At 35.5% G+C, this 27,882-nt stretch overlaps 1 protein-coding gene across 1 annotated transcript in view; it reads right to left on the bottom strand.

Moving 5' to 3' along the window:
• hpse2.L (heparanase 2 (inactive) L homeolog) overlaps positions 1 to 27,590 on the bottom strand; it is a 166,840-nt gene extending 139,250 nt beyond the window's left edge. The window contains exons 1-3 of the mRNA XM_018225283.2: positions 27,031 to 27,590; positions 24,723 to 24,880; positions 13,377 to 13,538 (exon numbers count right to left, since the gene is read on the bottom strand). Of these exons, the coding sequence (XP_018080772.1) occupies positions 13,377 to 13,538; positions 24,723 to 24,880; positions 27,031 to 27,278 (568 nt within the window). The 5' untranslated portion in view covers positions 27,279 to 27,590. The remainder of the gene's footprint in view (positions 1 to 13,376; positions 13,539 to 24,722; positions 24,881 to 27,030) is intronic.
• Positions 27,591 to 27,882: the final 292 nt, after the last annotated feature.

Consider the following 27,882-nt stretch of genomic DNA (forward strand, 5'->3'; position numbering starts at 1 on the left):
CAGTATTATTTTAAAATGTTACTTATACCCTTTACAGGTATGGGATTTATTATCCAGAATGCTTGGGACTTGGGGTTTTCCAGATAAGGGAACTTTCTGCAATTTGGATCTCCATACGTCACTTCTACAAAAAATGTATTTAAACATTAAGGGGCACATGTATTAAGGGTCGGATATCGAGGGTTAATTAACCCTTGATATTCGACTGGCGAATTAAAATCCTTCAACTTCGAATATCGAAGTCGAAGGATTTTGCGCAATTCGTTCGATCGAAGGAATAATCGTTCGATAGAACGATTAAATCCTTCGAATCAAACGATTCGAAGGATTTTAATCCATTGGTCGAAGGATTATCCTTCGATCAGAAAAAACTTGGAAAGCCTATGGGGACCTTCCCCATAGGCTAACATTGGCCTCGGTAGCTTTTAGGTGGCGAACTAGGGGGTCGAAGTTTTTTTTAAAGAGACAGTACTTCGACTATCGAATGGTCGAATAGTCTAAAGATTTTTAGTTCGAACTGTTCCATTCGAAGTCGTAGTCGAAGGTCGAAGTAGCCCATTCGATGGTCGAAGTAGCCAAAAAAACACTTCGAAATTCGACGTTTTTTTCCTCTATTCCTTCACTCGAACTTAGTGAATGGGCCCCTAAATAAATCCAATAGAGTCCTAGAAGGATTCATCATTCTCAGTTGGGATCAAATACAGTGTACTGTTTCATAATTACAAAAAAAAATCAATTTAAAATTTTTTAATTATTTGATAAAAATGGAATCTATGGGAAATGGCCTTTCTGTAATTCAGATCTTTCTGGATAATGGGTTCCCGGATAACAGATCCGATACCTGTTTATCAAAAAGCTTAGTAGATTACTCCTAACACATTCATATTCAGCCTGATTGAGTCAATACACAATTAGATATAGGGTGCCATATCAAATAAGTGGTAAATTGGACAATTCTAAACAATATTTTTTTTGTCGCAAGTCTGTTTTGATTCAGAGACTTTTTTGACGCAGCAAATTTTTTGTAGCCAAATGCATAGGAGTCTATGGGCGTTTTTTTTACGTGCAACTTTCTGGGTTTTTTTTTTTGATGTTGCATTGGTCACTGCCCAAGCTGAGCCACTTCATGCTGATCTGGTAGTATAGTGGTGTACCAGTTGGTGGATTCTTTAAAGGATCAAAAAATTTAATTGTTTTAAAGTAATAGAAATATAATGCATTGTTGCACTGCACCAGTAAAACTGCTGTGTTATCTGTTATCCACTATTAACCTGTGCCATAGGACAGCATAGCTGGCCTACATGCCAACATAGTCTACAATTTAACTGAAAGGGCCTCTGTCTTTCATAGGTTTCATTGATGGGATGGGCAACAAAATGATCCTTCAATGTCCAAACCATTGTTCTCATTTGTTCTCCCATCTGTTCCTGTATTTATTAATTTTATATGTAAGCTCTACAGGGTAGGGACTTCTGTTATACAGGTATGGGACCTGTTATCCAGAATACCTGGGGTTTTCTGGCTAACAAACAGATCTTTCCGTAATTTGGATCTTCATACTTTAAGGGGGTTATTTATCAAAGTCTGATTTTATCTCAACATTTTCTGCTACAAACTCCGATCAAATCCGTTTTTTAACGCTTATTTATTATAACATTTTTCCAAAAATGTGCTTTGCCTTTTCCGCGTTATTTTCTGATTTTTCAACCTAAGACTCCAATTTTTTCGGATTTTTCACCTGAAAACTCAGATTTTTTATGATTTTTGCCTGAAAACTCCGATCAAATCCGCTTGGGTTTTTTATGCTTATTTATTATTACATTTTCTCGAAAATTAGCTTTGCGGGAAAAAAATTGGATTTTCACAGTTTCTTTTGATTTTTCACCAGAAAACTCAGATTTCTTCTGCTTTTTGTCCAAAAATTATGGGGTATTGCACGAAACCCAGCGCACATCAAAAAATCTTTGGGACTTCTCCCATTGACATACAACCTTGACAGGTCTGAGATGCTGGATTTTCTGATTCTGACTTTTCCATCCTCTGGGTTTAATAAATTCTGAAAAATTTGTGATTTTTTTTAAACGTCAGATTTTATCACAAATTTTTTGGGATTTTCGCATTCTGAGTTTATTAAATAATCTACTAGAAAATACATACACGCACATACATTTTAGTTGAACAAGACTAAATTATCTCTGATGTCTGATTTATGATCTGTCTAAAATATGTTTGGAAGAAAATGTCAGTATAAAGCATGTGTAATAATTCACTTTTTTTGCATTTATGTGGCAGTGATACAGTAAGCTGTATAATTAATAGAAAATAGAACATATGGGGAGTTTGTGATGTGTTGACCTGTGATAACAAGAAATGTCTCAGCAGAAAAGGTAGAATTGCCACATAGATTCACTTTTTAATTTAATCCTAATAATAATACACTCTCTTAATTTAGTTGATTATTAATTCTTTTATTCTGCATCTCACTAGACATTTGAATTTAATGATGTGGTGGTCTCTTCTGCAGTAAATATCCCTCATGCAAACAGCTTCTAAAGTAGAAGATAAATTGAAATGCCCTGCTAGTTTTGTCCTAAGATATTCCATTATAAAGGAAATTATGCACCCCATAAATCCCTTTTACTTGTGCTTACTGAACTTCTAATACCATGCAGAATTTACTTTTCTGGCAAAGAATCAGTCTAAAAAGAATCTAAATTTGCCATATTATTGCATAATGTACAGGCAAGAATTTGAAATAAATCATTACTTATATCATGTACATTGATACATTCTATAAACAACTGCCATCCCAGAGAATGTAGCAGCACATATTGTCATGTGGTGTGGCTACCAAGGTAATATATCTGAAAAGTTGGATCTCTTACATATTGAATATTTTATAAATAAATATTTTATAAATAAAATTGAATATTTTATATGTTAGAAATGAATTTAAATGAAGCAGTTGAACTTGCAAGCTGAGTAAAGGAGCATAAAGCAAAAATATTCCATATATATATATATATATATATATATATATATATATATATATATATATATATATATATAACCTAAGAATAAAACCGCACTCCAAGGTCTTGAAATAGTGAAAAAAAGTGGAAAATTTATTTTCCACTTTTTTTCACTATTTCAAGACCTTGGAGTGCGGTTTTATTCTTGGATTGTTATGCTATGCTATAACCAGCACCCAGGCGGTTGCCTATATCGCGAGTGCACCACTATAGACTTTATATATATATATATATATATATATATATATATATATATATATATATATATATATATATATTTCCAAATCCCAATCCTAATTTGCATATGGGATAGAAGGGGAACATTTTTTACTTCCTTGTTTTGTGACAAAAAGTCACGTGATTCCCCTCCTGCCCCTAATTTGCATATGCAAATTAGGATTCGGATTCAGTTCAGCTGGGAAGAAGGATTCAGTAGAAAAAGGCTGAATCCTGCAAAAAATGCTGAATCCTGGCCGAATCCCGAACCAAGTCATGGATTCGGCACATCCCTAGTATATATTTATATATATATATACAGGTATGGGACCTGTTATCCAAAATGCTCGGGACCTGGGGTTTTCCGGATAATGGATCTTTCTGTAATTTGGGTCTTCATGCCTTAAGTCTACTATAAATTCATTTAAACATTAAATAAACCCAATAGGCTAGTTTTGCTTCCAATAAGGATTAATTATATCTTAGTTGGGATCAAGTACAAGCTACTGTTTTATTATTACAGAGAAAAAGGAAATCATTTTGAAAAATTTGGATTATTTGGATAAAATGGAGTCTATGGGAGACAGCCATTCCGTAATTCTGAGCTTTCTGGATATCGGGTTTTCGGATAAGGGATCCTATACCTGTATATATATGTATAGGATCTGTTATGCGGAAAACCTATTATCCAGAAACTCTCCTGTAGACTCCATTTTGTCCAGATAATCCAAATTTTTAAAAATTATCTACTAATAAAACAGTACCTTGTACAAACGAACATGTAAGAAATCCTTATTGAAGGCTAAACTAGCCTATTGGGTTCATGTTTACATGGTTTTCTAGTAGACATAAGGTATGAAGATCCAAATTACAGAAAGATCTGTTATCCAGAAAACCACAAGTCCCGAGCATTCTGGATAACAGGTCCCATACCGGTATGTATATATATTTCTTCTGCAATTGGAGAAGAATAACAAATAAGAATCCCTGGTTTAACTAACTGGGACTGATTGTACACATCTGGGAGCCCACAAGGGTACCATCTGGATTGATGTTTCTTTTTCAGGTGATGTTACAGTGAACAAATAAAAAAAATGTGGCCTGATTATTGTGACACTGATTGCACTGGTGACAGGATATAATCAGACTGTGTAATTAGAATTGACAGTACATTGTTTTTAGCCATTATAGCTTAGGGTTACTTAAAGGGGAACATACACACGGTTGTCTAAAGTAAATCAACCCTAAAAGAGAACAGAACCAGAGAGACACTTCTTTACAATTAGTTTAAATAGACGGTCTGTATAAATGCTGTTTCTAGCTAACCTAGAAGGAATGCTGGTATGTACTTATCTGATAAACATTGCTCTATTTAGCATTTACACATACAGTATGCTGTAGTATCATGCTTAGAAATAGGAAGGGGCAAATATATCTGTTTGTAAATTTTCTGACAATTAACTGTTTTTACACAAACAAAATTTCTTTAAAAGTCTTCCAAAAAAGTGATTGTGGTGGGCTTTTACCATGTTAAAGATTTGTTGCCACAACACACGTGCTACTCATGTGAGTAATACAAAAACCTGACCCATTACTTTATTAAGAGAGATGCCTGCAAAAGTAGTACAGGTATGGAATCTATTATCACGAATGCTCTGGACCTGGGGTTTTCCGGGTAAGGGGTCTTTCTGTAATTTGGATTTCTGCACACTATAAAATAAACTCAATAGGATTGTTTTTCCTCCAATAAGAAATAATTATATCTTAGTTGGGATCAAGGACTATCAACTGTTTTATTATTACAGAGAATAATAATTTAAAAAAATGGAATTATTCGATAAAAAAAGGGGTCTATGGGAGATGGCCATCCTGTAATTTGAATCTTTCTGGATAATCGGTTTCCTGATAAAGGATCTCATACCTGTATTTGAATAGTCTTACCCTGTAGTAATACTGAAGCCAAAAATGACAGTTAACTAATATAAATAGACTAAAATACAGTAGAATTTTACATTTCCCAGGGACAGTGCCAAAATGGTGCAAAATCTGGGGGAAAAAGAACCACTTGCTTATATGTAATACAGACAAGTCACATATTAATGCATATATACAGTATGCATGACTCTTCATAATAACATTAAATATTAGCTAATTACAATCTAAACTAGTTGTTGTGCTAGGTTACAGGAGTGTAAAACACCAGTCCAATAATTTCCACCAAGCAACTTAAAGGGAATGTAAAGTTTAAAATAAAATAAGGCTAGAAATGCTGTATTTTGTATACTAAATATAAACATGAACTTACTGCACCACAAGCCTAATCAAACAAATAATTTATGCTTTCAAAGTTGGCTACAGGGGGTCACCAGCTTGTAACTTTGTTAAACATCTTTGCAAGACTAAGACTGTGCACATGTTCAGTGTGGTCTGGGCTGCTTAGGGATTGTCATAAACAAAGCTGCTTGAGTTCTGCATGGCTGGGAAGTAAGGTGGGGGCTCCCCCTGCTGTTCATAAGTATGATTGTTTCCCTGCTCAGCAGTTAGGGACCATCTGACAATTCCTATCCACAGCAGTAAATGAAGGGAGAATTTCACTGCATACAGTCAGGTTTCTTGTAAAAACGGTACACATTTTTTAATTAAAGTATATTGGAGATAGGTTTCTTTTTCATTAAAGAAAGTAAAAATGGGATTTTATTATATTTGCCTTTACATGCCCTTTAAGTTATTCGATTGGAATTCATGTTTAGTGTACTATCGGGGGAATGTAATTAAAGTCGCAAAATAATTTGCACAAATAATAATAAAAATCCACATCTCACAATGTAATATTGTTCCCTAAACTGTTATTGCATTGCGAATTGTAATTGCGCATTGTGAATTGTAATTGCGCACTCTTAAGAAGTGCTTGAAGGTGTCGTAATGTTTTGGAGCAAACATAATGACTTTTTCAGTAAGAAGTTTTATTACATTGACTGCGCATTAACGCAAACTAAAAAAATCGCAAGCGGTCTTCCACTGTCGCAAGTGGTTGCTAAACAGTTTCTGTGTTCACAAAAGCTATATTAAATTCACGCAAAGCAAAATTTATTCGCGCAAAGGCATTGTGAATAGTTTTTCCGTTACCGACTTTTATTACATTCCCCCGTATGTGCGCTATTGGTGCTGGCTTATTTCTCGTTATAGAAGATCTAACCCTGTGTCGTTATTTCATATAACATCATAAGAAGGTTTCCAGTCCTACAGGTTCACAGCAGTTGCTCTAAGCTTGACAAATAAATCTTTCAAGCAAGTGGCTACACAAAATAACCATCTCTGCTAAAGTGAGAATCGTTAGTGCACATTAAAAATAAACCACTTTTAAAAATATTATGTTATATGGGCAGAAATAACGATGACGATGCCATGTTGTTTCTTAATTAAATACCAATTTTAGCAGCAGGTTTATGTCTTTCAGTTAGGAATCATGGGCGTAAGTAGGGGTTGTTGGAAGAGGCAGGTGCCTAGGGTGCAAAGGGTAGGTGGGGACTAGTATATACTTCTTCTGCCTGCCTACCCCTAGTTCAGAGTACTTGATAGTTGGATACCACCTTTTTTTGCAGCTCTCAAACCCACCCCAAGATCAAGGGTGGGTTGCCTTGGGCACCCTTCTAACTAAGCCCGGCACTGAGTTCCATAAAATTGAAAATGAACCGCTATTGTCCTTTGGTATTTTGTCCTAAGGAGAGAGTTCATCCTGTTACACTGGATACTGTACAGAGCATTAGAAAAGCCAAATATGGCAAGAAGGAGATTTTTCCACTGCTAGATAGCTTCAAAACATACACAACCATATTTATATTTTAGATATTTTTATGCCAAGCTGGAAAATTATTATACTTGAAAAAAAAACACATCTATAGAAACAAGTTAAACAATTAGTTTTACAAGAACAAATATTATAAGTAATGTAGATGTTAAGGCAAATAAAGCCTCATGCTGACAGATTTATAAGTATCAGCAACCTATTAACCAGACACGAAAACATAATATTTAGAAAGTCTACTTGTATTTAATGAAATATTTTGTTATTCTTGTCTAGTAATCTATGAAGTATAATGACATAATGAAAATGCAAACTTGTCATTCTTTCAAATCTTACTTGCCAGAGGATCAAAGAGTCCTTGGGTTGTCATGAAACATGTTGTGTTCTGATGTTAAAACTAAAGTGTTCTTCCTCATGAAAAAAAACCAGCTGGAATCCAAACCTTTTGACCTTTCCTTTAAAGGCAAATGCAATTACGAGAAAAATAAGTGGCTCTATGCAGTGTCAATATCTCCTCTGCCCAATATTACTCAAATATGTAAAAAATGTCCGTAATTTACTTTTTTTTTTTTTAGAAATAGAAAACTATTAATGTGACTGATTTACTGTTTTGTGGTGTGAAATACGTGCTAAAATCAGGGCAAATTTGAGAATGACGTGTGAGGGTTATTTACTAAAATCAGAATTTATCTCATTATTTAAATAAAATAATTCACAGCCAAACTCCCATCCCAGATTTTAACTTATTTATTTATTGAAAAAGCTTGATTTAATCGGATCAGGTAAAAACTCAATACAATCGAGCAAAAACCGGAATGGTATGACTTTTTTTATTTTCAAGATTTTTGCCCAAAATGGTCAAATTTTTAGGCTAATTCCAGTGCAGACCACAGAAACTTCCAAATAATAGGGACCTCTGCTATTGACTTAAACACAACCTCAGCAGGTCTGAGATGGTGAATTTTCGGATTCAGGTTTTTTGCAGCATCGGACTTTCATAAATCTCAAAAAATTTGAGTTTTAAAAAGAAACATTTGAGTTTTGCCCCAAAAAGCCCGACCAGATAAATTTGGAGTTTAGTAAATAACCCCCTTATTTAAAAGATTTATATATATTTTAATGATTCATAATGATGTTTACCACTTGGTAAAAAAAAAAAAAATAATGTTTAATGAATAATGTTAAATTCTTTTCCATACGATAATCCAGAAAATAATTTTTGCGACTTGCTAAAAACCTAGTTACTAGCACTGCATTCATATTAATGCAAAGCATGTTCATTTTCTGGGTGTAACAATGCAGTTGGTTGTTAGAGTTGCTTTGATAAATTTCTTGATTCATTAACACTCTCCTCATTTCTTAATCTTAAAATCCCACACTCTCAGTCTTAAAATGTAATGCTGCCCCACCAAGGCACTTCAAGTCATTAACATAGGCAGTAGGGTCATTTACTGAACCCCCAGGTGCACACTCTAAGGCACGAACGGGTTCAAGATCCTGGGTATAAACCCAGCTCTCTGAGGGCACAGTGTGGGCGGGAGACGTCTATGTGCCTCCCTTCTCCTGCCCCTCACCATTACAGTGCTTACTAACGCAGTCAGCGAGGAGTAAACACCAGGTATCTGTGCTCCAAAACAAAAATACCTGATGTGATAGAAGACGAAAACAACCAATGTGCAAATTGTCAATTACAGCCATGCAAATGTCCCCTATTTTGTTTGATAAGTCTAATTATTTCAGAAATAAAAGAAAAATTATTATTTCAGAAATAAAAGAAAAGATAGCTTTGTGCAGCACATGCATTTATAATATATAACCATTGGAATTCAGTATTATACACATGCTTATAAGTTACAGGGTAATGCTTTTGAAATCACAAAAGTGATCAATAACTTTTTTGGCTAACTAAGATGATAGGAATCCTTCAGGACGTTGCAGTTCCTTTTTTCAGGAGGTGTTTTGAAAGTTTACTATGAATTTCAGCTAATAAAAGTTGTGTTTAATTTTAAATGGATTGCTAGATACAGTTGCACTGGCCAGTAACTTCTACTAAACTGCAATTGTAAAAAGAGTTTACACATGGGGATACTTCATCACAGAGGGTTAAAATCAAAGTGCTATTGAAATCCTTGTATTCATTATTGCAAATTAAGTTCAATTCCAAATTAACTTTAACATGACTTCAGTTTGATCCTATGGGGTCGAACTGAAAAATGTAATTTTTAAATTTAAATTTGATGTTTTTTTTTTACTCGACTAGAGAATAGTCCAAATTCGAATTGAATTTGAAAAAAATTTGAATATCGAAATTTATCATGTGCTGTCTCTTTAAAAATGTAACTTCGAATATTCGCCATCTAAAACCCGCCGAATTGCTGTTTTAGCCTATGGGGGACCTCCTAGAAACAATTTATAGTCGTTTGGTGGACTTTGAAAATTCTAAGTTTTTTTGGGAAAAAACGTCAAATCGAATTTGATCAAATACAATCTGAATTGAATTTGAATTATCGAATACAGCCTATTCACCCGAAGTTACAAAAATTGGAATTTTTTTAATAAGATTTGGTTGGTCTTTTTTTATTCGAATTTCAAGTTGATGGGAGTTTAGAATAACTCCCATCAACTCAAAATTCGACCCTTGATAAAACTGCCCCTAAATATTGACAATATTTGTCAAATATTGATCTGCTACATTTTCCAAATCATACCAAATGATAAAATACTGTTTTATCAGAATAAAATATATGTACTACCCTACATCGTAGAAACAATATGTAATATTATATTACTGCCATTTGGAAACAGTACTTGCTTTACTTCAGAAGAAGTGACATCACTTATTATACTTACACGTGTTCATATATTTTTGTGGTATTCATATCATTGTTTAGATTTTCTGACATGAGTGTTATATATAGCCTTAGTATAAATTAGCCTTTATCACAAATGTTTGTTTACATTTATTGAACGTCTGTCTTTGGTGGAGTGCAGAGGTGATGAGTGAGCTCTCGTGGAGGCAAAACAATTTTCAGGCTTATCGCACACAGGAATTTGTTTGCCGTGATCATTAGGGCTGAGGGTATGAAAACGTTCATTCCATTGGCAGCTGCTTCTGCCTATAGGTGAGTAGCACTGTGGAATAATTACTTCCATATTCATCATACAGTATATTATTACATGTATATAGTATACTGTATATTTTATTATCAGTCAACATGTTTGTCTACCCAGACATATTGTGCCACACTTAAGTTTCAGCAGCCACCACAAAAAAAAAAAAAGAATAATTAAATTGTATTACACTGTGAAATAAATATTCCTGTGTCATAATTAAAATCCAGTGTGAGAAGAAAAGCACGATCTGCAACACAACTTGTAAATAGCGTTTGCGTCTCTACTAAGTCCAAAAACTTTTAAGGTCACATGTTTTTAGTTGTTTCTTTGATTTTGTATAATAATAATTCTAATGGTATTGTGATTTCAGAAGTAAGGTTTGGTGCACTCTAGGGGGGTTATTTATCCATGTCAGAATATCCGAACCTCAAATAATTTGTGGTTTTCGGAGAAAAAAACAAACGAGATTTATTAAAGTCCGATGGTCTAAAAACTCAGAATCCCCGGCATCTAAAAGCTCTCGAGGTCCTATATACGTCAATGGGGAAGGTCCCAGTGTCTGCGCTGATGTCTGTACCGATATCTGATGAGTTCATGGTTTCTGCGCAAAAAAACTCCGAAACCTACAATTTTTTGTAGATTATAGAGTTTTTTTGCGCAGAAACTACGTACAATTCTGAGTTTTCGGTGAAAGCTCGAAGTTTGCCTGACCCTTTTTTTCGGGCTTTCTTCATAAATAAGATCCATTCGGCCAATCAGAGTTGCACGGATTTCTAACTAGGAAATATGGACCTTGACAAATAACCCCCTTGGAGTCATGAACTTATGTCATTATACTGAGTCTTCTCCTTTGGTTCATAAATATATATTTTTCATACATTTCATCAAAAAATTTTTGTCCCTAAAATCTGTACTAACTGAAACAACAGTGATACTGATCTGGATAAATAGAAAAATAACAAAATACATCTGATTGATAAAAAAAAAACTGTATGTGGCAAGCGCAACACCCCTGAATTCATAAAAATCTTTATATCTACCTACCTGCACTAAAATAAGTCTTCTTTTCTGCCACATAATAGCTCTTACAGCATACTTTTTATATCCATAACTAAAACAATTGAGATATTAGAACATTTTCTAAGATTTTTTTGTGGCTTTGGTGAGTGTGTTAAGCATTTTCATTGTAGATGCATACGTTTAACTGAAAAAAAGTGTATTCAAAATGTCATGGATAAATTCTGAAAACATTTTTTGTGGCTTGTGGCAATTCAATTTTTTTGATGCCTGTAAAATATTTTCTTTATCAGCACTTTTATGAAACTTCCCACTTAATGTATAGTATAGAAGAAGATTCAACAAATACTTTGCAAATTGTCTGCAGTGCTGATGTGCATGTACCTGTAGTCGCTAAGGTCAATTGTATGATATGAAACATGTGCCATATAATTTTGTATAATAATAAGGTAATTCAAATAAAACTGCCAAGAAAAACTTGCCTTCTGTGTTTTTTGTGCTATTAGCTCTTTAATGCTTACTGGGTTCATGCAGAGTGCACATTCAAAGAGAAGTATTACTCTTGCATTGCCTCATTTTACATGTCTCTAACCAATTCACCATATCTTTTTAGAAGGTAGCAATGTTGGTTGTAATGCCACAACAATAAAAAAAAAAAGAAAAGTTGTGCTCACCACTAAATTTTAAACCATTAGGCGGGGGTGCAATGAGGCTGTGACCACAAAATACATATAGACAAATACAAGAGTCCTCTGCACTCAACCCATTATCAATATATTAAGGACATTGGGACATTAGGTTCATTAAGCTTCTAAAAAATGCCTTACCCTTTAAATAAAACAGGGATTTTTGTCCATGTATCACAATATATTCAAGCTGGTCTGGCTTGTCCTAAACTCACTTTCATCTGATTCATTAAGAATTCTGTTGTTTCATTATACATTTTACACAGGGACTAAGTTTCACCGTTCAAGTTTAAAACTCCCAAAAGTTAAAATGTAAACATGTAATGAAGCACTAGAATTCTTAAGGAATCAGAGGAAAGTGAATGTAAGACTGGCAATACCGGGGATGACTTTGAGACAGTTGGCCAGCTTGAATATATTGTAATATATGGATAAGCAATCACTTTTTTGTTTAAAAATGTATCAATAATCTTCGGGAAGAGAGTGGCGTATCGGTACATGCGCATTTGGCACAATGTTCTGGTCCCTCGCAACTGCGCATGCGTCGAAAGCCATGGAAATTGGCGAAGCGCCGGAAGAAGACCCAAAAATTACTGAAGAGAAGAAGATGGTGCCCATGAACTCTGATGCCCTGAATCTGCAATGAGGGGTAAGTAAAGAGTTAGGGGCCTAGGCTGGGGGAGCAGGGGGGGGTCTATGTAGGGTAGGAGAATTTAATAAAAAGGTTTGGTTCTCCTTTAATATATTGATAATGGATTGAGAGCAGAGGACCTCTTGTCTTTACCGATATTGATTTTTAATGCAGCTGTATATGCTGTCATGTACAGCTGCATCAGCTGGAGCTCAGTCATAAATACTGATGGCATTTACAGTATATGCAGAAATTATTTTGTTTTTTAAATATACATACACTTTATCAGCCCAAAAGACTTTTCAGTGAGCTGAAATTTGCCCCCAGACAACAAAGATACATATTAATTAACAAAGTATAAAAAGTATTGGAATTGCTTAACATTTATCTTCTTGCTATTGGAAAGAGCCCTTGCAGATTCTAAATTTGATTTCACCCCCAAGATATGGTTAACATACAGTATACATGTCTGTTTACTACTGTTGTGCAATCGACAATAAATCAAAATGGACCACATATCCAATATTCAGACTATTCTTCCCATCAACTTTGAGTTTTGAAGTTAGGAAGTCTCACACTTTCCATAATTCATAACTGATAAATGAGTGTTCTAGTCATGCGTTGCCACTTGCACTTGGGACCAGGAGAAGAAAACAAGCAGAAGAGAAGACACTGTGCAAGCAAATTACCAACTATTTTGAGATTACAAAAAGCAGTGGTTTAGCACTCACAAGCAAGTGTACAATAGGAACATAAATAATATGATTTTAAATATTAGAGTTTTTTTTTTATTATTTTAATGCTAAGCCTTTGGCATTATTCTCTTACACATATTTAAATGTCCTGCATATTGTCTCATGAGATAGAATTCTTACCTGTCAGTGTCAGATTGCTGTAAGTGTTTGAGAATTGTTCTTTCATTAAAACAAGATGCATTTGTGCTGCCTTTTCCCTTTGCAGTTCCAGCATGGTATCTGGGTGCTGGGCAATATTGCAGCCTTTCTGCTTGTCAAGAGAGATATCACTACGTACAATATCTGTAAAGACAAACAGCATGGAAATTTATAAGAATTTTCGGCAATTACAAATCTATGTTATTACAATAATAAGTAATCGTTTAGGTCACATGCCTGCTTATACAAATGAAAATCTCATTAAGAGGTGTTACCTCTTGTAGTTATTGGTCGAAAATACCTATTGAAAACTATGATCAAAATACCAAATATTCCATATTTATAGCTGCTATTTTTTTCAGATTTTCTCAGAATGTTATTATTATTTCTGTAAAAATTGTGTTCAGTATTACCAAAAGCATTACAAAGAACTATATTGACGAAGAAGTGTTGGGTTCAGAGTAAGCAATGCAAGAAAATGTGAGCACCTTATTAAAGAACTTGTCTTCTTGTTTTGTTTACAATGATTATCCCCAAAGCTAGCAATCGATGGAGTATGAATCTGCCCCCTCGTGTAAAAATAGCCACCTCCGGAGGTTCAGGAGAATAGGCTTGAGCCTGTTTTTTGTTTTTGCTGCATTTGTTTAGGGTCAACGTATTAACGTCAGTGTAAGCTTGAGTGCAAAGCACAAAATCGCACTCATGATTCCACTCTTATACGCTATTTACAAAAGTACTTACACCTATACATGCTCTTTGCAACTTAAGAAAACCGAGAACCCTGTTCACTCTCCTATGACAAAGGCAGCATTGTGTACAAGATGCAAAGTACAGGAAGCAAAAAGGCAAGGGAGCCCTGAAATTAAGACGAGTCTTAGGGAGAAGTTACCTTTGCGTCCCTTGTATTTTGTGCCAACGCACTGACAAAGCAAATTACCAAAGTGAAAGCTAATTTGCTCCTGCATTTAAAAATGTATGACTTTGCGGCACCCATTACACAGCGCCCACTACTACAATTAAGTTCCAGAGAAAAAGAACCATGCACTGTTGGTAAAAAAACGGCTAACATTTGGCAAGCTTTTGGGTACCATTTGTTTTTAAGCATAATGCACTTGGATTTGTATATGCCTCAGATCTTTTTATTTTAGCTTTGCTAATCATAAGGTACTAGTTGGATTTTTCCCCCAGTTTCTGGCTAACAATTGTTGCAAAGCATTATACAGCTTTTTCTACCTACTGTTTATACTGTGTGACCACTGATTACATGATAAATGCTGATTGACAGCAACTTGGACTAGGGCAGATTTATCTAAATTCAAATTTGTAGGGAAAAAAAAGCTAAGACAAAATGCATGTGACTTTTTTTTAACTCGAGCACAACCTTATTTAAGAACCATGGAGGAGTAATCCCTAAATATATATTGCAACTTGACCGTCTGCTGGTAAATATGTTCAATCGAATGTTGAATTAAACAGAATGACATGGATCCACACTTAACAGGAATGTTTATTTTAAAAATATTTGGATTTGGATTGTTCAGAAGTACCATATCAATATAAAGATGCCAGCACTTTCGAAAAAATGTAGTTACTTGCCTGGGTGCAGAGCCACAACAGTGTTATTCAATTCGAAAAGAAGTCGCACACTTTGGTCTTAAAGAACAAAAAATATATTTAAGTTCATAAAGAAAGGCTAGATTGCTGGCGGAAATGTTAAGTCTCCCATTTATAAACCTAAATGTAATTTTTGTTCTTTAAGACCTGAGCGTGCGGACTTCTTTCAAAATATATATATATATATATATATCTATATATATATATATATATATATATATATATATATATATATATATATATCAAAACAACCCCTGTTTTGATATTGTATATTTACCCAGGAGCTGTGGCATAGCTTCAGTGGTTGTAGCACCCCATACCCCCCCTTTTAACTAGTGGTGATCCTATGCTTTAAAATTGGGCGTTTGTTTTGGGAATATCTCTCCTTTAAAAGCCTGATTGCTGGCTGGGGAGGATTTAGCCCTCAGTGAAAAAACAGCGTTCAACGGACATTGATTACAGGTAATGCTAAAATGCACATAAAATATAAAACAAGTTAGGGACCGCCATTCGGGGTTTACCTTGACGTGGTATGGTGGCTTATCAATTTTATGATCATAACTTTGTAACAAAATAACCCCTGTTTTGGGTACATATGCAATAGCATTTATTATACTTATATATATATATATATATATACTTTAAAGCCTTTAGAGTGCTCCCACAACCCCCCTGTTTTGATATATATATATATATATATATATATATATATATATATATATATATATATATATATATATATATATATATATATATATATATATATATATATATATATATATATATAGAAGTCCAGAGAAAGCACTCACGGCATTGACCAGCAAATATATTTCAAAGTGTGTTTATTCGTGCATGGTGCATCAACGCGTTTCGGCTCACATAGAGAATATATATATTCTCCAAGAAGACCAGCAACACCGGGACTTTTGTGCAATAATAAAGATTATATTTGTGTGACCATATAAACAGCCAATGTGATGTTTCGGTCCACCTTTCTCAAGGCAATATATATATTGAGTTCATTACTTAACACGGGTTTTAGTGAAAAAAAATATTATTAATGTTTCTTCATTTTTTTAATTTTTTTAAGTTGAAAAAAAAACATATTTCTGGAAAGAATTTCGTCCATAATTTTGGCTTTAAGAAGTAAGGCAGTTCTAACTAGCTGAAGGTATGTATTTAATAAAAGAATCGCTTCTGGGCTGTTTCACAGATAAGGGGTATAAAACCACACAGAGTGTATTCACAGTTTTTTCAGCTGTCCCAGATATGTGGTGTTTGGTAGTTGCTACTTTATGTGCATCCACAAATATGGCTTTTTGTTCTATTCAGACAATGTTGTTTTTTCATACATGACTTTCACCTCTGTATTTAATTTTTAGGGAAAAAAAGAAAAAACTCTGAACTTGATATCAAAGAGTCTGCATTTTGATTACCAATGATATCTAAAACCTAGGAGGTACTTAGGTTCTAAAAATTCCTAACTCTAGTCTACTTTTTTATTTTAGTCACACAAATTAAAGGTTGCCTATCACTTTCCCCCTCTTTTGTCTCCCCTGATGGAGATGGGGGCTAACAGAGCCCACACTCTGTGTGGGGCAAACAATAATGTTTTTTGCAAAAGATAAAAAAAAAACCTGTAAGCACTCTGCTCCCATCATCAACCAATCCTGGGTCTAACACATGTGCATACTGAGCAAGATGGGAGACTAGGTCATTATGCCAATGTGTGTACCCCCAACGTGGCCGCCTTTGAGATCCCTCCCGATGTGGAGGGCAGGGCATTTGCATGAGGTTTGTTTTCCTAAAAAATACAAGTGCTTACACCATTCAGTGTGGGCTGTTTATCCATTTGTTGTTGGTTAAAACTGTTTTGATTTTGGGTTGGCTCCCAGTGAATTAGATATTTACAAACAATAGTATATTTACTATTTTTTTAAGAAAAAATGTCAATAAATGTTTCAATTTTGTAATTGTTTTTTTAACCCCTACATGCTGGTAACAGCCCACTCAATACTAAATACAAATGTAGGGATGTACTAAATCCACTTTTTCTTGATTCAGCCGAATACCAAATCTTTCACAAAAGAATCCTGAACTGCATTCAAGTCCTAATTTGCGTATGTATATCTTCATAATTCAATAAAATAATGCATGCAAAACAGGGCAAAATAAATCTACGATTTCCATAATTACATGATATCAAGTTATATGATTTTAAGGGTTCAGTTTCAGTCCAACCAGGCACTTGGATTCGGCAAAATCCTTAACCATAATGTACAAGTAAAGTTCCCTTTATTAAACTTAGATTCTTAAACTAACTAGTATTGTAGTCTTTTTTCTTTTTTTTAGAATTTTTTGAGTACATTTTGAATTAGGTATTCATTTATTTTTACTGATCCTCTATCAAAATGTATTATTATCATCTTTATCTTTTACCAGGATGAAGTTCTGCATGTTATCTGGCCTAATACAATGAGCACCCAACAGGGCCCAGTTATTGTTTCTTATCATAATTTGTCATTTCTGTGCTTCAACCTTAAAGCACTTAAGGCAGCAGTTCCCAGATTGTGGGGCACAGAGCTTTAGATGGCAGATAGGAAGTAATGTTTATATCTGTCTATAGCTTTGTTATGATCTGCTCTGGCTGAACATCTGACATCAAAGTGGGGATTTATGAAAAGAAACCTCTGATGTAATGGCTTATTTACAAACCTGGTGAAGTTAAAATTGCTCATAATACACCATATTTCCCAGCAGGTATTGCAACTGCCCCTGGCAAGGCTAGACAAATCTTTCCATCTAATTATGAAAGCACTTGACAGTGAGTGCACCTATAATGTAAAGGATATCCATAATGTCTATATACCTCTATATACCCTATATACCTTAATTAACTACAGGTGTTTCTTTTTAAACAATGATCTATTATCCTACAGCACATAGTTCAGGACTTGTAGGAAAGCATTTCAAAAAGAGATAAAGCTGTCCTAAAGGCGAGGGAGACCCTAATCTTACTTCACGTTGATATATTGCAAAGCATTTCCATTATTTTGTTCTTTTATCTACAAAATGTTATAAATACGTCTTTGGAGATAAAAGGATCAATCATTGAATCCTTTTTTTTTTTTTTTTTTTTTTTTAAACTTTCAAAAAGACCAGAGAATGAAAAATGTTGTCTGTACTATATATAAGAGTGCTCCAATAAAAATTATCTTTGCAAAATGTTTCACTTTCACAGAAAATCAGCGCCCATCTTCTTCAAGAGGCAGTCACTATATCACAGAGATTCTAAAACTGTTTGGGTCCTAGCAACCCTTCTGTGGTCCTCCTTAACACATACATATATATTTAAAAAAAAAATGTAATCTTATAATGATCTAGACATATCCAGTAGAGCAAATATTCATCTAAATATTACTATAATTGGTCCTCAGACTAGGCTCCCGCATCCACTTTCCTGGGACTCCTGGGCGGGCAGCCCCAAAGTTTAGGAAAATCTACTATATGGAGATGATTTAAAAGAGGGTAGCAGTATTATGCTTCAGTACTAGTGTTTGTATTTGTAGAAATTGCAGGAGGGTAATCCAAGTTGTATGTGGATTCTTGAAATGATCAATTTCAAGTGTTACATTCAACATGAGAAACATGGTCTGAGACTTCAAAGGATAAGTAGAACGGTCTAAGTCAGATGAGGAAAATTCAGTGAAACAGATCTTTAATGTAAAAAACATGCAGGGTTGTAATGTGGGCATTTTAATTAACCTTGTCTCTGCCCCGAAGCTAAAGTATATTGCTTGCTTCTGTAATGCTGAATGGATCTGATACATTCTTTGATAAAATTTGCCAAATATTATGCATATTATGTTACTGTTTCAAACTTTTTTTTCTGTAAGCATAATAATATGGGGTATATACTGGGCAGCTTGCAATAATTCTATTACAGGTATAATAACAGGCAGGAAAAATAATCTCAAGCAATCTTACTTCATATTTTCTAATCGAGTTAGAAATATCCACAAAAGGGCATAGTTGTAGAATTGAGAAAATAAGTCAATTGCAGTCTGTTTACAAAATTACCTCCGGTGTGCACAAAATGTTTCACAACAACTTAACTGTATAATCCGCTTGGGAAACAGAGTACTAACCGTGTTAGTTAAACAACATTTTACATTGCCATCCATAAACCAAAGTTTTTGTCTGTTTTTAAAGAAAAGCTGTCTTATACAATAGTTCTGAAGGACATGTGTTGATAGCAACTATATAAAAAAAAACATCAAAATGTGGGGTTTCTTATATTTTGGGGATTTTACTGTGCTTCAAAATGTAGCCTCATAATAAAAGAGGGAAATTCTCCTCTATTCTTAGTTATCATGGGATTATGGGCTACATAATTCATGTTAGAAATGTTGTAATCTGTTTAACCTTTACCAAATGCTGAGGTTTTCTTTCCCCTGCTCAGATTTGCACATTTATGGAAAGTTGAATAAAGTTCTCTGGGTTTGTTTTTTTTTTTTTTTTTTCATTTTTGTCACGTTGAATAATTACATTCTATTTAATAAAAACATTTTTTCAATTTCTCCAGTGGAGTCAAGTAGAGTCAGAAGAAAAGTGAGAAATATGAATTTGGACATTAATTGATAAAATCTCAAAACAGACGCTGAAAATTTGCACTGAGAATTGGAAAACTGTTTTTCCTGGAAAAATTTAGCATTTTGCCAATTGTTGAGTTTCTTTTACATTCATTAAAGCTTTACTTGACATGCTGAAAACTATTCGGACATTCTGAAACATCCAGGGGGTTATTTATCAAGGTCCGATTTTATTTCTAAGTTAGAAATCCAAGCAACTCCAATTGCCTGAATGGACCTTATTTATCATCAAAAAAGTCTGAAAAAATAGGCTCAGACAAAAATCCGATAACTTCAGAGCATTACTCAAAAGTACACATTTTTCGGACTTTTCCGCAAATACTATGAATTTTTCTTACTTTTTGGTCCAAAATCCCTGAAATTATTGGATATCAGTACAGACAGCAGCGCAGACACTGGGACCTTCCCCATTGACTTATATAGAAAAAATCACTTGCAGAGCTTCATTTTTTAAGGCTTTTCCCCAATAGAATACATACTATATAACAAAGAATGATAGACATTTCCTGAAAGTCTTATTTTCTCAATTATAAAATGTGCCTGCGACTATACTATAGGGACCACCTAAAAAAAGTAACCTTAAAATCCATCTAAATCCCTAATGGCACACAGGAGTTTGTTTTTTTTAAACTCATCCTCACCCTAGGCTTTCTTGAATGTCTTTTGGGGGAGTGATCAGTAAGGCTGAGAAGTAGAGGACATGACTGGGAGAAGAAAAAGGAGAAGGTCAAGACTGTACTTGGTCCGAAGGCTGGATACACCAGCGCACCTATAAAAACCCACAGCCATCATCCTGTAAGAATTCCTGCTCAAAATAGATGGAAGTAAAGTAATACTAAATATTTCATCTATGAATTTAGTCATTGAGCTCCTTCTGATATGATGACTGAAGCAAGATAAGATTTTCTATGTTCTGGTATGTGTGTATGTATGCAAGCAACTTAAAGGGAACGCTGGTCTTAAGCCACACATGTTACCTATATTACCAGTACCAGCCTTGGAAAACTGTTGGAAGCATCAAGTGCAAATAACTCTTTTTGTGTGTATGATTAAAAATATTAGTAGAATTACAGGACTATTTATTCTCCATAATAGATTACCACTAATGCTTAAAGGGAAAGTGCTCCACCAAGAGGCCTTTATTAGGCATTTTGGGTAGCATTATTCAGTTATCCATAGTTCTGATGTTGGTAGACATGAATGAGACTGAACTTTGTTATTGCCTACACAGTCTACACTCTATCTGGACTACTTTAATGGAGATGCAGTTAGAGAGTAATCAGTTAGGAGAGCTACAGCTGCAATTTTAAATGTATATGTGTGTGCATCTGTTTATAGCTATGCTCCTGTATATTGCATTTTTTCCTTACCACATTCTACAGCATTTCCTCATAAATCCAATTCTGCATAGCCCTAGTAAGGTTAACAATTCTCTCATGACAACAGCACTCACTGTTCCAAATTTTGATCCTCTGCCAGTCATGGCTTGCTCAAATGAGTCAAAGAAAAAAACCATTGCCTTATGCCCACTAGAGTAGGACTGTAAGCCAGAAGCCAGTATGCCCGTGACATCTGAGCACTTGGGAGATATAGCTTAAAACAGTGCTGCAAGAACTTGCCTGTCCTTCCATTAATGTTGTATTTGAAGGAACAATTGAAGCTTGTGAATTATCCAAAAGACTAGCCACACATGGGTGTTTTTCAAACCTTCCATATTGTTCCATTTAGCCACATAAGTGGATGGCCAAATTGATCACATCGCTCAAGTGTGGGCTCGTCCTGACAACAAGCAGGCCCCAAAAGGGTCATCATCCCAACTGGTTCTGCATTTTTCCGTGTAACAGTAGTTCAATAACAACAAAGCTTGGTCATACACAGTGCTTGTTCAGGGTCCCCACACACAGATTTACTTAATACTGGCTGAATTGGATGAGCACTTCAGCCAACACAAGTAAGCTACACATACATAAATAAATTCAGGATGCAATCACTACTCCTATTGCACTTTAGCTGCGGATTTTATTTCTAATATAACTATATATATTTCTAAAATAACTATATATATGTAAGTGAGTCTATACAATATTTAGTGGCAACTATCAGTGCCTTTTAACAAAAAAAAATGTTTACTCCTTTTTAACTTTGGGTAACCACAATGGATTGTCTTGACCCACAATACATTGCATGTGCCTAATTTTTATACAATAGCGATATCGCAATTTGTAAAGGACTAACACAAAATTAGGTTAACACTTGGAGGCCCATTTATCTTTTATTTTGAAATTCATGTGAATTTTTCTTAATTCGAATATACTCATAATTTGACTGGGAGGTTATTTAAGAAAAAATGTTAATGTTTAATATTCAAACTAATGGTTCCGACCTGATTTGAATCGTATTTGATTTGTATTCTATTTGTATGAATCGAGTTTTTCTCCCGCAAAAAAAAATTGAATTTCAGGAAGGCTATTAACATCTCCAAGGGGGTTATTTTTCAAGGTTCGAATTTATCTCAGTATTTCTAATATCCGACTCAGACTAACTCCGAATTCCCGAATGGACCTTATTTATGAAGAAAAAAGCCAAAAATAATAGGGTTTTCCCCGAAAACTCAGAATTGTTTCTGCAAAAACGCAAACGTTTTTTGCACCAAAACCCCGAAATCGTCGGATATCAGCGCAGACACTGGGACCTTCTCCATTGATTTTATACAGGGCCTCGAAAGCTTTTAGACGCTGGGGTTTCGGATTCAGACTTTAATAAATCTTGAAAAATTCTTAGTTTTTTTTTTTTGCTCTGAAAACTATGAATTATTCGAGGTTTGGATATTCGGAGCTTGATAAATAACCCCCCAATGTCTTAACGGGCCTCTGCCATTGACTTGTACATGAACTCGGCAGGTGTTGAATATTCAAAATAAGACTGTTTCCATGGTCAAGGTGTTATAAATCTCACATTCTAATTTACATTCGAATAGAGGGATTCAAATTTGAATGTGTGAATTTTCAAACTCGAAAATTCAAATTTTAATTTACTATTCGGCCCTTGATAAATCTGCCCCATAATATAAGCCTGAAATACTACTACTATACCTACTATACTATAGCAGTTTAGGGGGGAATTGATTATGAAAAAATGTTGGTATTACTGTTCCTTTAACCTTATTCTTAACCATGTTGTATACAAGTTATCTCCCATGTATCATTTACACAGATCAGGTGCCATGATAGCCAATTTAGGAGCTGCAGCACAATGGAAGCGCATACATAACTTACTCAACCTTTCATGTATGTTTGTTTGTTTATCAGTTATTTATACACCCCTAACGTATTCAACCGCGCTATACAAAGATAATACAGCATTTATATCAGTCCCTGCCCCAGTAGAGCTTACAATCTAAGTTTCCTATCACATTCACACACACTAGGGCCAGTTTTGTCAGAAGCCAATTAACCTGCCTGTATGTTTTAGTGAAGTGTGGGAGGGAACCGGGTTAAACGGAGGCAAACATGGAGAGAACATACAAACTAGTGATCAAGATGGAATCAAACTCAAGATACCTGCTCTCACAAATAAAAAGTAGGTTTAGTTTTGTTTTCAAATGTATACAAACCCCTCTTTCTCTGTAAACTGCATGTGTGTATTGAGAGGGAGTAGCCATATTGCTTGTTCCAGCTAAGGTATCATCATACACATAATAAGCCTTGCCAACTTTGCTTGCATGAAAACTCAATCTCTCAGATATAGCCTTTAAATGATTAAATAATAAACGTCAACAATAAATTGAAGTAGTATGGGGGCAGTAGCCCTTTAAATGTGTAACTCACCTTTAACGTTTAGTTTTATAATATCCTATTCTGAGCAACTTTTCAGTTGGTCTTGATTTTCTTTTTTTCATCATACTAGTTATGTTAAAGGAGGTCTACCCCTTTAAAAGTTAGTTTCCTCTCTAGTTTATTTTTACCTGTCAACCTATTTATCAACTTAAAAAAAAAAAGGTAGTTACTGGCTTCAGTAGCTAAAAGGCAAATGATTAATTTCAATAAGACCCTTGGAAGCTGCCAGTAAGTGTGGACAGATAATTTGTGGTTGCTGTTACACCTTGAGGAAACCTGCAATAAATTTAAGGTGATTTTGCTAGTATATAATAATGGCAGGAAATAGCCCCTACTGCACCTTTTTTGATTTATACAGATTCCTAAATATACACCACATGTTCCCTCCCCCTTCAGTTCTCTCAAATGCGATTGCTGAGCTCTGGTCTATATTTAGGTGATGAAAACTTAAAACCTCTGCTAACAACTTGTGTGGAAAGGTTCATCTTTAAAGGCTGCTACTTTTGCGCTGAGTGTGAGCCTGGCGGTATCCAGGGCCCCCTGCAGGAGCACCGACCAATCATTGTTCTGCAGTGTCTGCAGGGCTCGTCATCAAGCGCCTTTAGCTGCGCCAAAACGCGACCAAAACGCGCTGCTTTTCTATTACTTCATCACACTGAAAACGAGTATATATATATTATTTGCGAAAAAAAGAACCTCGATCGGAATGAGCTGCCAAACACGACTATACGATCCTGAGTAGGAAATCAGCGAGTATATATATATGTAAAGGCCTACTGGCTGCAGTTTGTCCACATTAGTTAGAGTGTATCCAAATTAAATTATTCTATGATATCGAAGTAAAAATGGAGACGATTATTAAAAATATAATAAAATGGTGAAATATGACTTTTCTTTCCAAGAATCATTATAAAATCAGTTCGATGCTTGCTTGTTTTTTTTTTCCTTGTATAAGCTGCTGGATGTTGCAGGTCCGAGTGCCAGCGATCAAGATTTGCGCCAGATCTACACCAGACCTGCAGCATCACACGCCAGGGGTAATGGGGGAGTGGAGGGGAGTGGAGAGTGGCTGGCTGGTTACAGAATGGAGACATTATCAACGTGTGCTGCTGCCTGTGCTGCCTGTGCTCTCACACTCCTGCTTTTATTCAACAACAGTTCAGCAACAACTAGGGGCCACAAGTTGGGGAGTAGCGCTGGGTGATCCCATGCTTTTTTGTTCTTACCGTCCTCATAGTTCTTTAGATAGTAGTCTGGCCCAGGTCCTCCTCTGCTCTTTGCCGGATTCTTCAGGTTCTGGAATTGCAGAAAATCTGTCTTCCTTCCCCCAAATCTTAAAAAGGCAGGAGCCAAACCTCGAGCCAACGTCACTAACCTCTTGGAACTGCAGGCAGAAGAAGCAGGAATATTATTAGCATCGCTTCACTATTTCTTTCCCCAAAAGGTATATAACCAAGACCACATTGTTGCACTACTATATACTCTGATTATTCTCTTTTTAACGCAAACTATAGATTTTTAGATGGACACATATTTCAGTCAGCATTCAGCAGCAAGTGAGTGGTATTCTGAGAACATAAAAGGCCTTGGGAGCTACGTAAATAAGGCCTTAGCCATCCACAGAAGCACAACTTTAGGTCAGCACTGACTTCAGATATAGACATATGATAGATGATAGATATGAGAGAGAGAGAGAGAGAGAGAGAGAGAGAGAGAGAGAGGGATAGATAGATAGATAGATAGATAGATAGATAGATAGATAGATAGATAGATAGATAGATAGATAGATGATAGAGAGAGAGAGAGAGAGAGAGAGAGAGAGACAGACAGACAGAGAGAGAGAGAGAGAGAGAGAGAGAGAGAGAGAGAGAGAGAGAGAGAGAGAGAGATAGATAGATAGATAGATAGATAGAATATATGGATGGATGGATAGATGATAGATAGATAGATAGATAGATAGATAGATAGATAGATAATAGATAGATAGATAGATAGATAGACTTTAATTAAAGACATGTTCCTCTGCAGTCACATTAAAGACGATATAACAATGTGTTTCTTTGGTCCAATACAGACTAACCAATGAGACTGGATTTATTCTTGAAAACTATTACCTGCACAGAACAAGCTGTTTGGACGCATGTATCTATCTGATACCGTTGTGTCAGTGAGATTTAAAATGTATTAACAGTTCCTTCGTTTCTTCAGTGCCCACCATCCATGGAACTGTATTGTAAAATTATGTAAGATAAATAAATAGACGCAGGTTACGTTTACTGTTCTGAACTGCAATTCCTAATTTTTCATAGATGTTTGTGGACTTGAAAAGGTCTGATTTTTAGGAGTCATTGCAGAATTAGCAATTTGTGTTGAAAGAGTTGTCAGTGAAGGTGTTGTGATTGTAGTAAAAGTTCATAATAAAAGGTTTATAATAACGCTGTTGTATCAAAGAATGGTGGTGCCCGAAGAAGCAAATGATTAGGGCACAAATACACATTTCCACATGGGCAGTTTTTCGTTAAAAGATTTTTAAGCTCCCCTGTCTCCTGGTTTCAACAAAATCTTCTGCCAGACATGAAAGTTTATTTGGTTTAGACTCCCCAGCTGGGACATAAATGGTTCTGCAGTAGGTAATTATTTTTGTGATCATATTTATTATTGCAGTGAGAACAGATGATACATCCAAGGCGAGAACAACAGCTGGGTGAATTATTTATTCTTTATCATTTCTTGGTTACCTTTGGGGATAAACAGAGGAATGTAATGTATACACAAACTCCTCACCAAGTGAAATTAATATCCGCCAAAGGGGGGAAAAAAGAACAAATTAGTAGAATGGAATTTGTCGATTTCAACCTAATTATTTCAAAGTTGCAAATGTGATTTTTTTTGTTTTTGTTTCCATCAGGGCAACATACTTTGGAGAAAACCTTTGGGGTTCCAAATGTGATTTTTTTTTCCATCAGGGCAACATAACCTTTTGGATTTGGAATATTAAAGCAAGACAAGAATATAATATTATTACTCTGCAGTTTCTAGCTTTTATGTACTATTCGAAGTTTTTTTTTTTACAGATTTCATGAAGTTGCCACAGAAACGCTGAAAGAAGTTTTTTGGCTGCTAATTTTTGTTTGCAGAGCTGGGAACTGTGCGTAATTGGAGTGAGGGAAAGTCAGCAGAGAATGGCTAGGAGTCCTATTAGCCACACTGGCTCAGTGATAAACCCTGATAGAAATATGCCCAATGCCCCTGCAATCATTATATCGTGCAAAGTCATTTTAGGCAGGACAGGGCTGGTAATTTCTTGGTATGCGTAAGCACAGCATTTTTTTTTCAGTCATAACTGATAAATTTCTGAGATGCTTTTTACATTGCAAACATGTGCATCTTAATGCAAACCAGTTCCGTTCTCCCAAAAGAACATGTTTTAGAAGGCTGCAGAAATGTTTTGTAGTAAAAGTATCCATTTCATGGCAGGTCAGGAGATGTTGCATTTTAGTACAGAATTTTAAGAGAGACATTTGGAAAACTTACCTTAGAAAGTCCAGCCAGCCATCGTGGACAATGGAAGGGTCGAGCTGAACAGAAAGAAAGTTCTCACTGACAGTCCTGACTGGGGTTTTTGTATTGACATCAAGGAGAATCAAAGTCCTTCCCTTCACACTGGGAGACCTGGGCGCGGGGTAAATTCTTCTGTCTCCGGGTTGGCAGGAACATGGGCAGTGGGAGAGTAGTAAAGTTATGAGTAGGAGTTGGAGGAGGTAAGAGCTGAGTAGGAACATGGCACACACAGGAGAGGCAGGCGTCTGCTTTACTCCGTTATCTTGGAGATGAGACTCCCTGGGAAACTAATTGGACTTATCTCAAGTGGATGTCACAAAAGCCCTTTTTGCTATGTTTTGGTGCTGCTGGAGGGAAACCCACGCCCCTGACCAGCCTTTACAACGGTTTCAGCTAGAGCCAAGCAAGACAGCGCCGCCCATTGAAGAGATTCCTGCTGCAGACAAGCTCTTCTGCTGCTGCTGCTGAAACACATGGGAAGGTGAATCCTTAACCATTTGCTCGCCGATCAGAGATTAAAATAGGAGCAGCTGCTGCGCAAGGCTGTTGGTCTGGCTGAATCTCTAGTGACTGGGGAAATTGCTACTGAGATTCCCTGTTTCTCTACTGCTCCCTTGTGTATCAGGGTCACATTTCACACCCCAAAGGTGAATGTACTATGTAATAAGTGGAGGTTTATAGGGTTTCATCGGCCTCTGCTTGGGTGACAAATACCAGGGTTTACGTTTGATCCAGTGCTTAAAAACCCCCAATTTATTCATATTGAGTAGTACTGTCCATGGGTTTGACCTGGCACTTGGGGGGAATCAATAAAATGGTAAGGGT

This window comes from Xenopus laevis, chromosome 7L (genome assembly GCF_017654675.1).
Source record: "Xenopus laevis strain J_2021 chromosome 7L, Xenopus_laevis_v10.1, whole genome shotgun sequence".
Classification (NCBI taxonomy): domain Eukaryota; kingdom Metazoa; phylum Chordata; class Amphibia; order Anura; family Pipidae; genus Xenopus; species Xenopus laevis.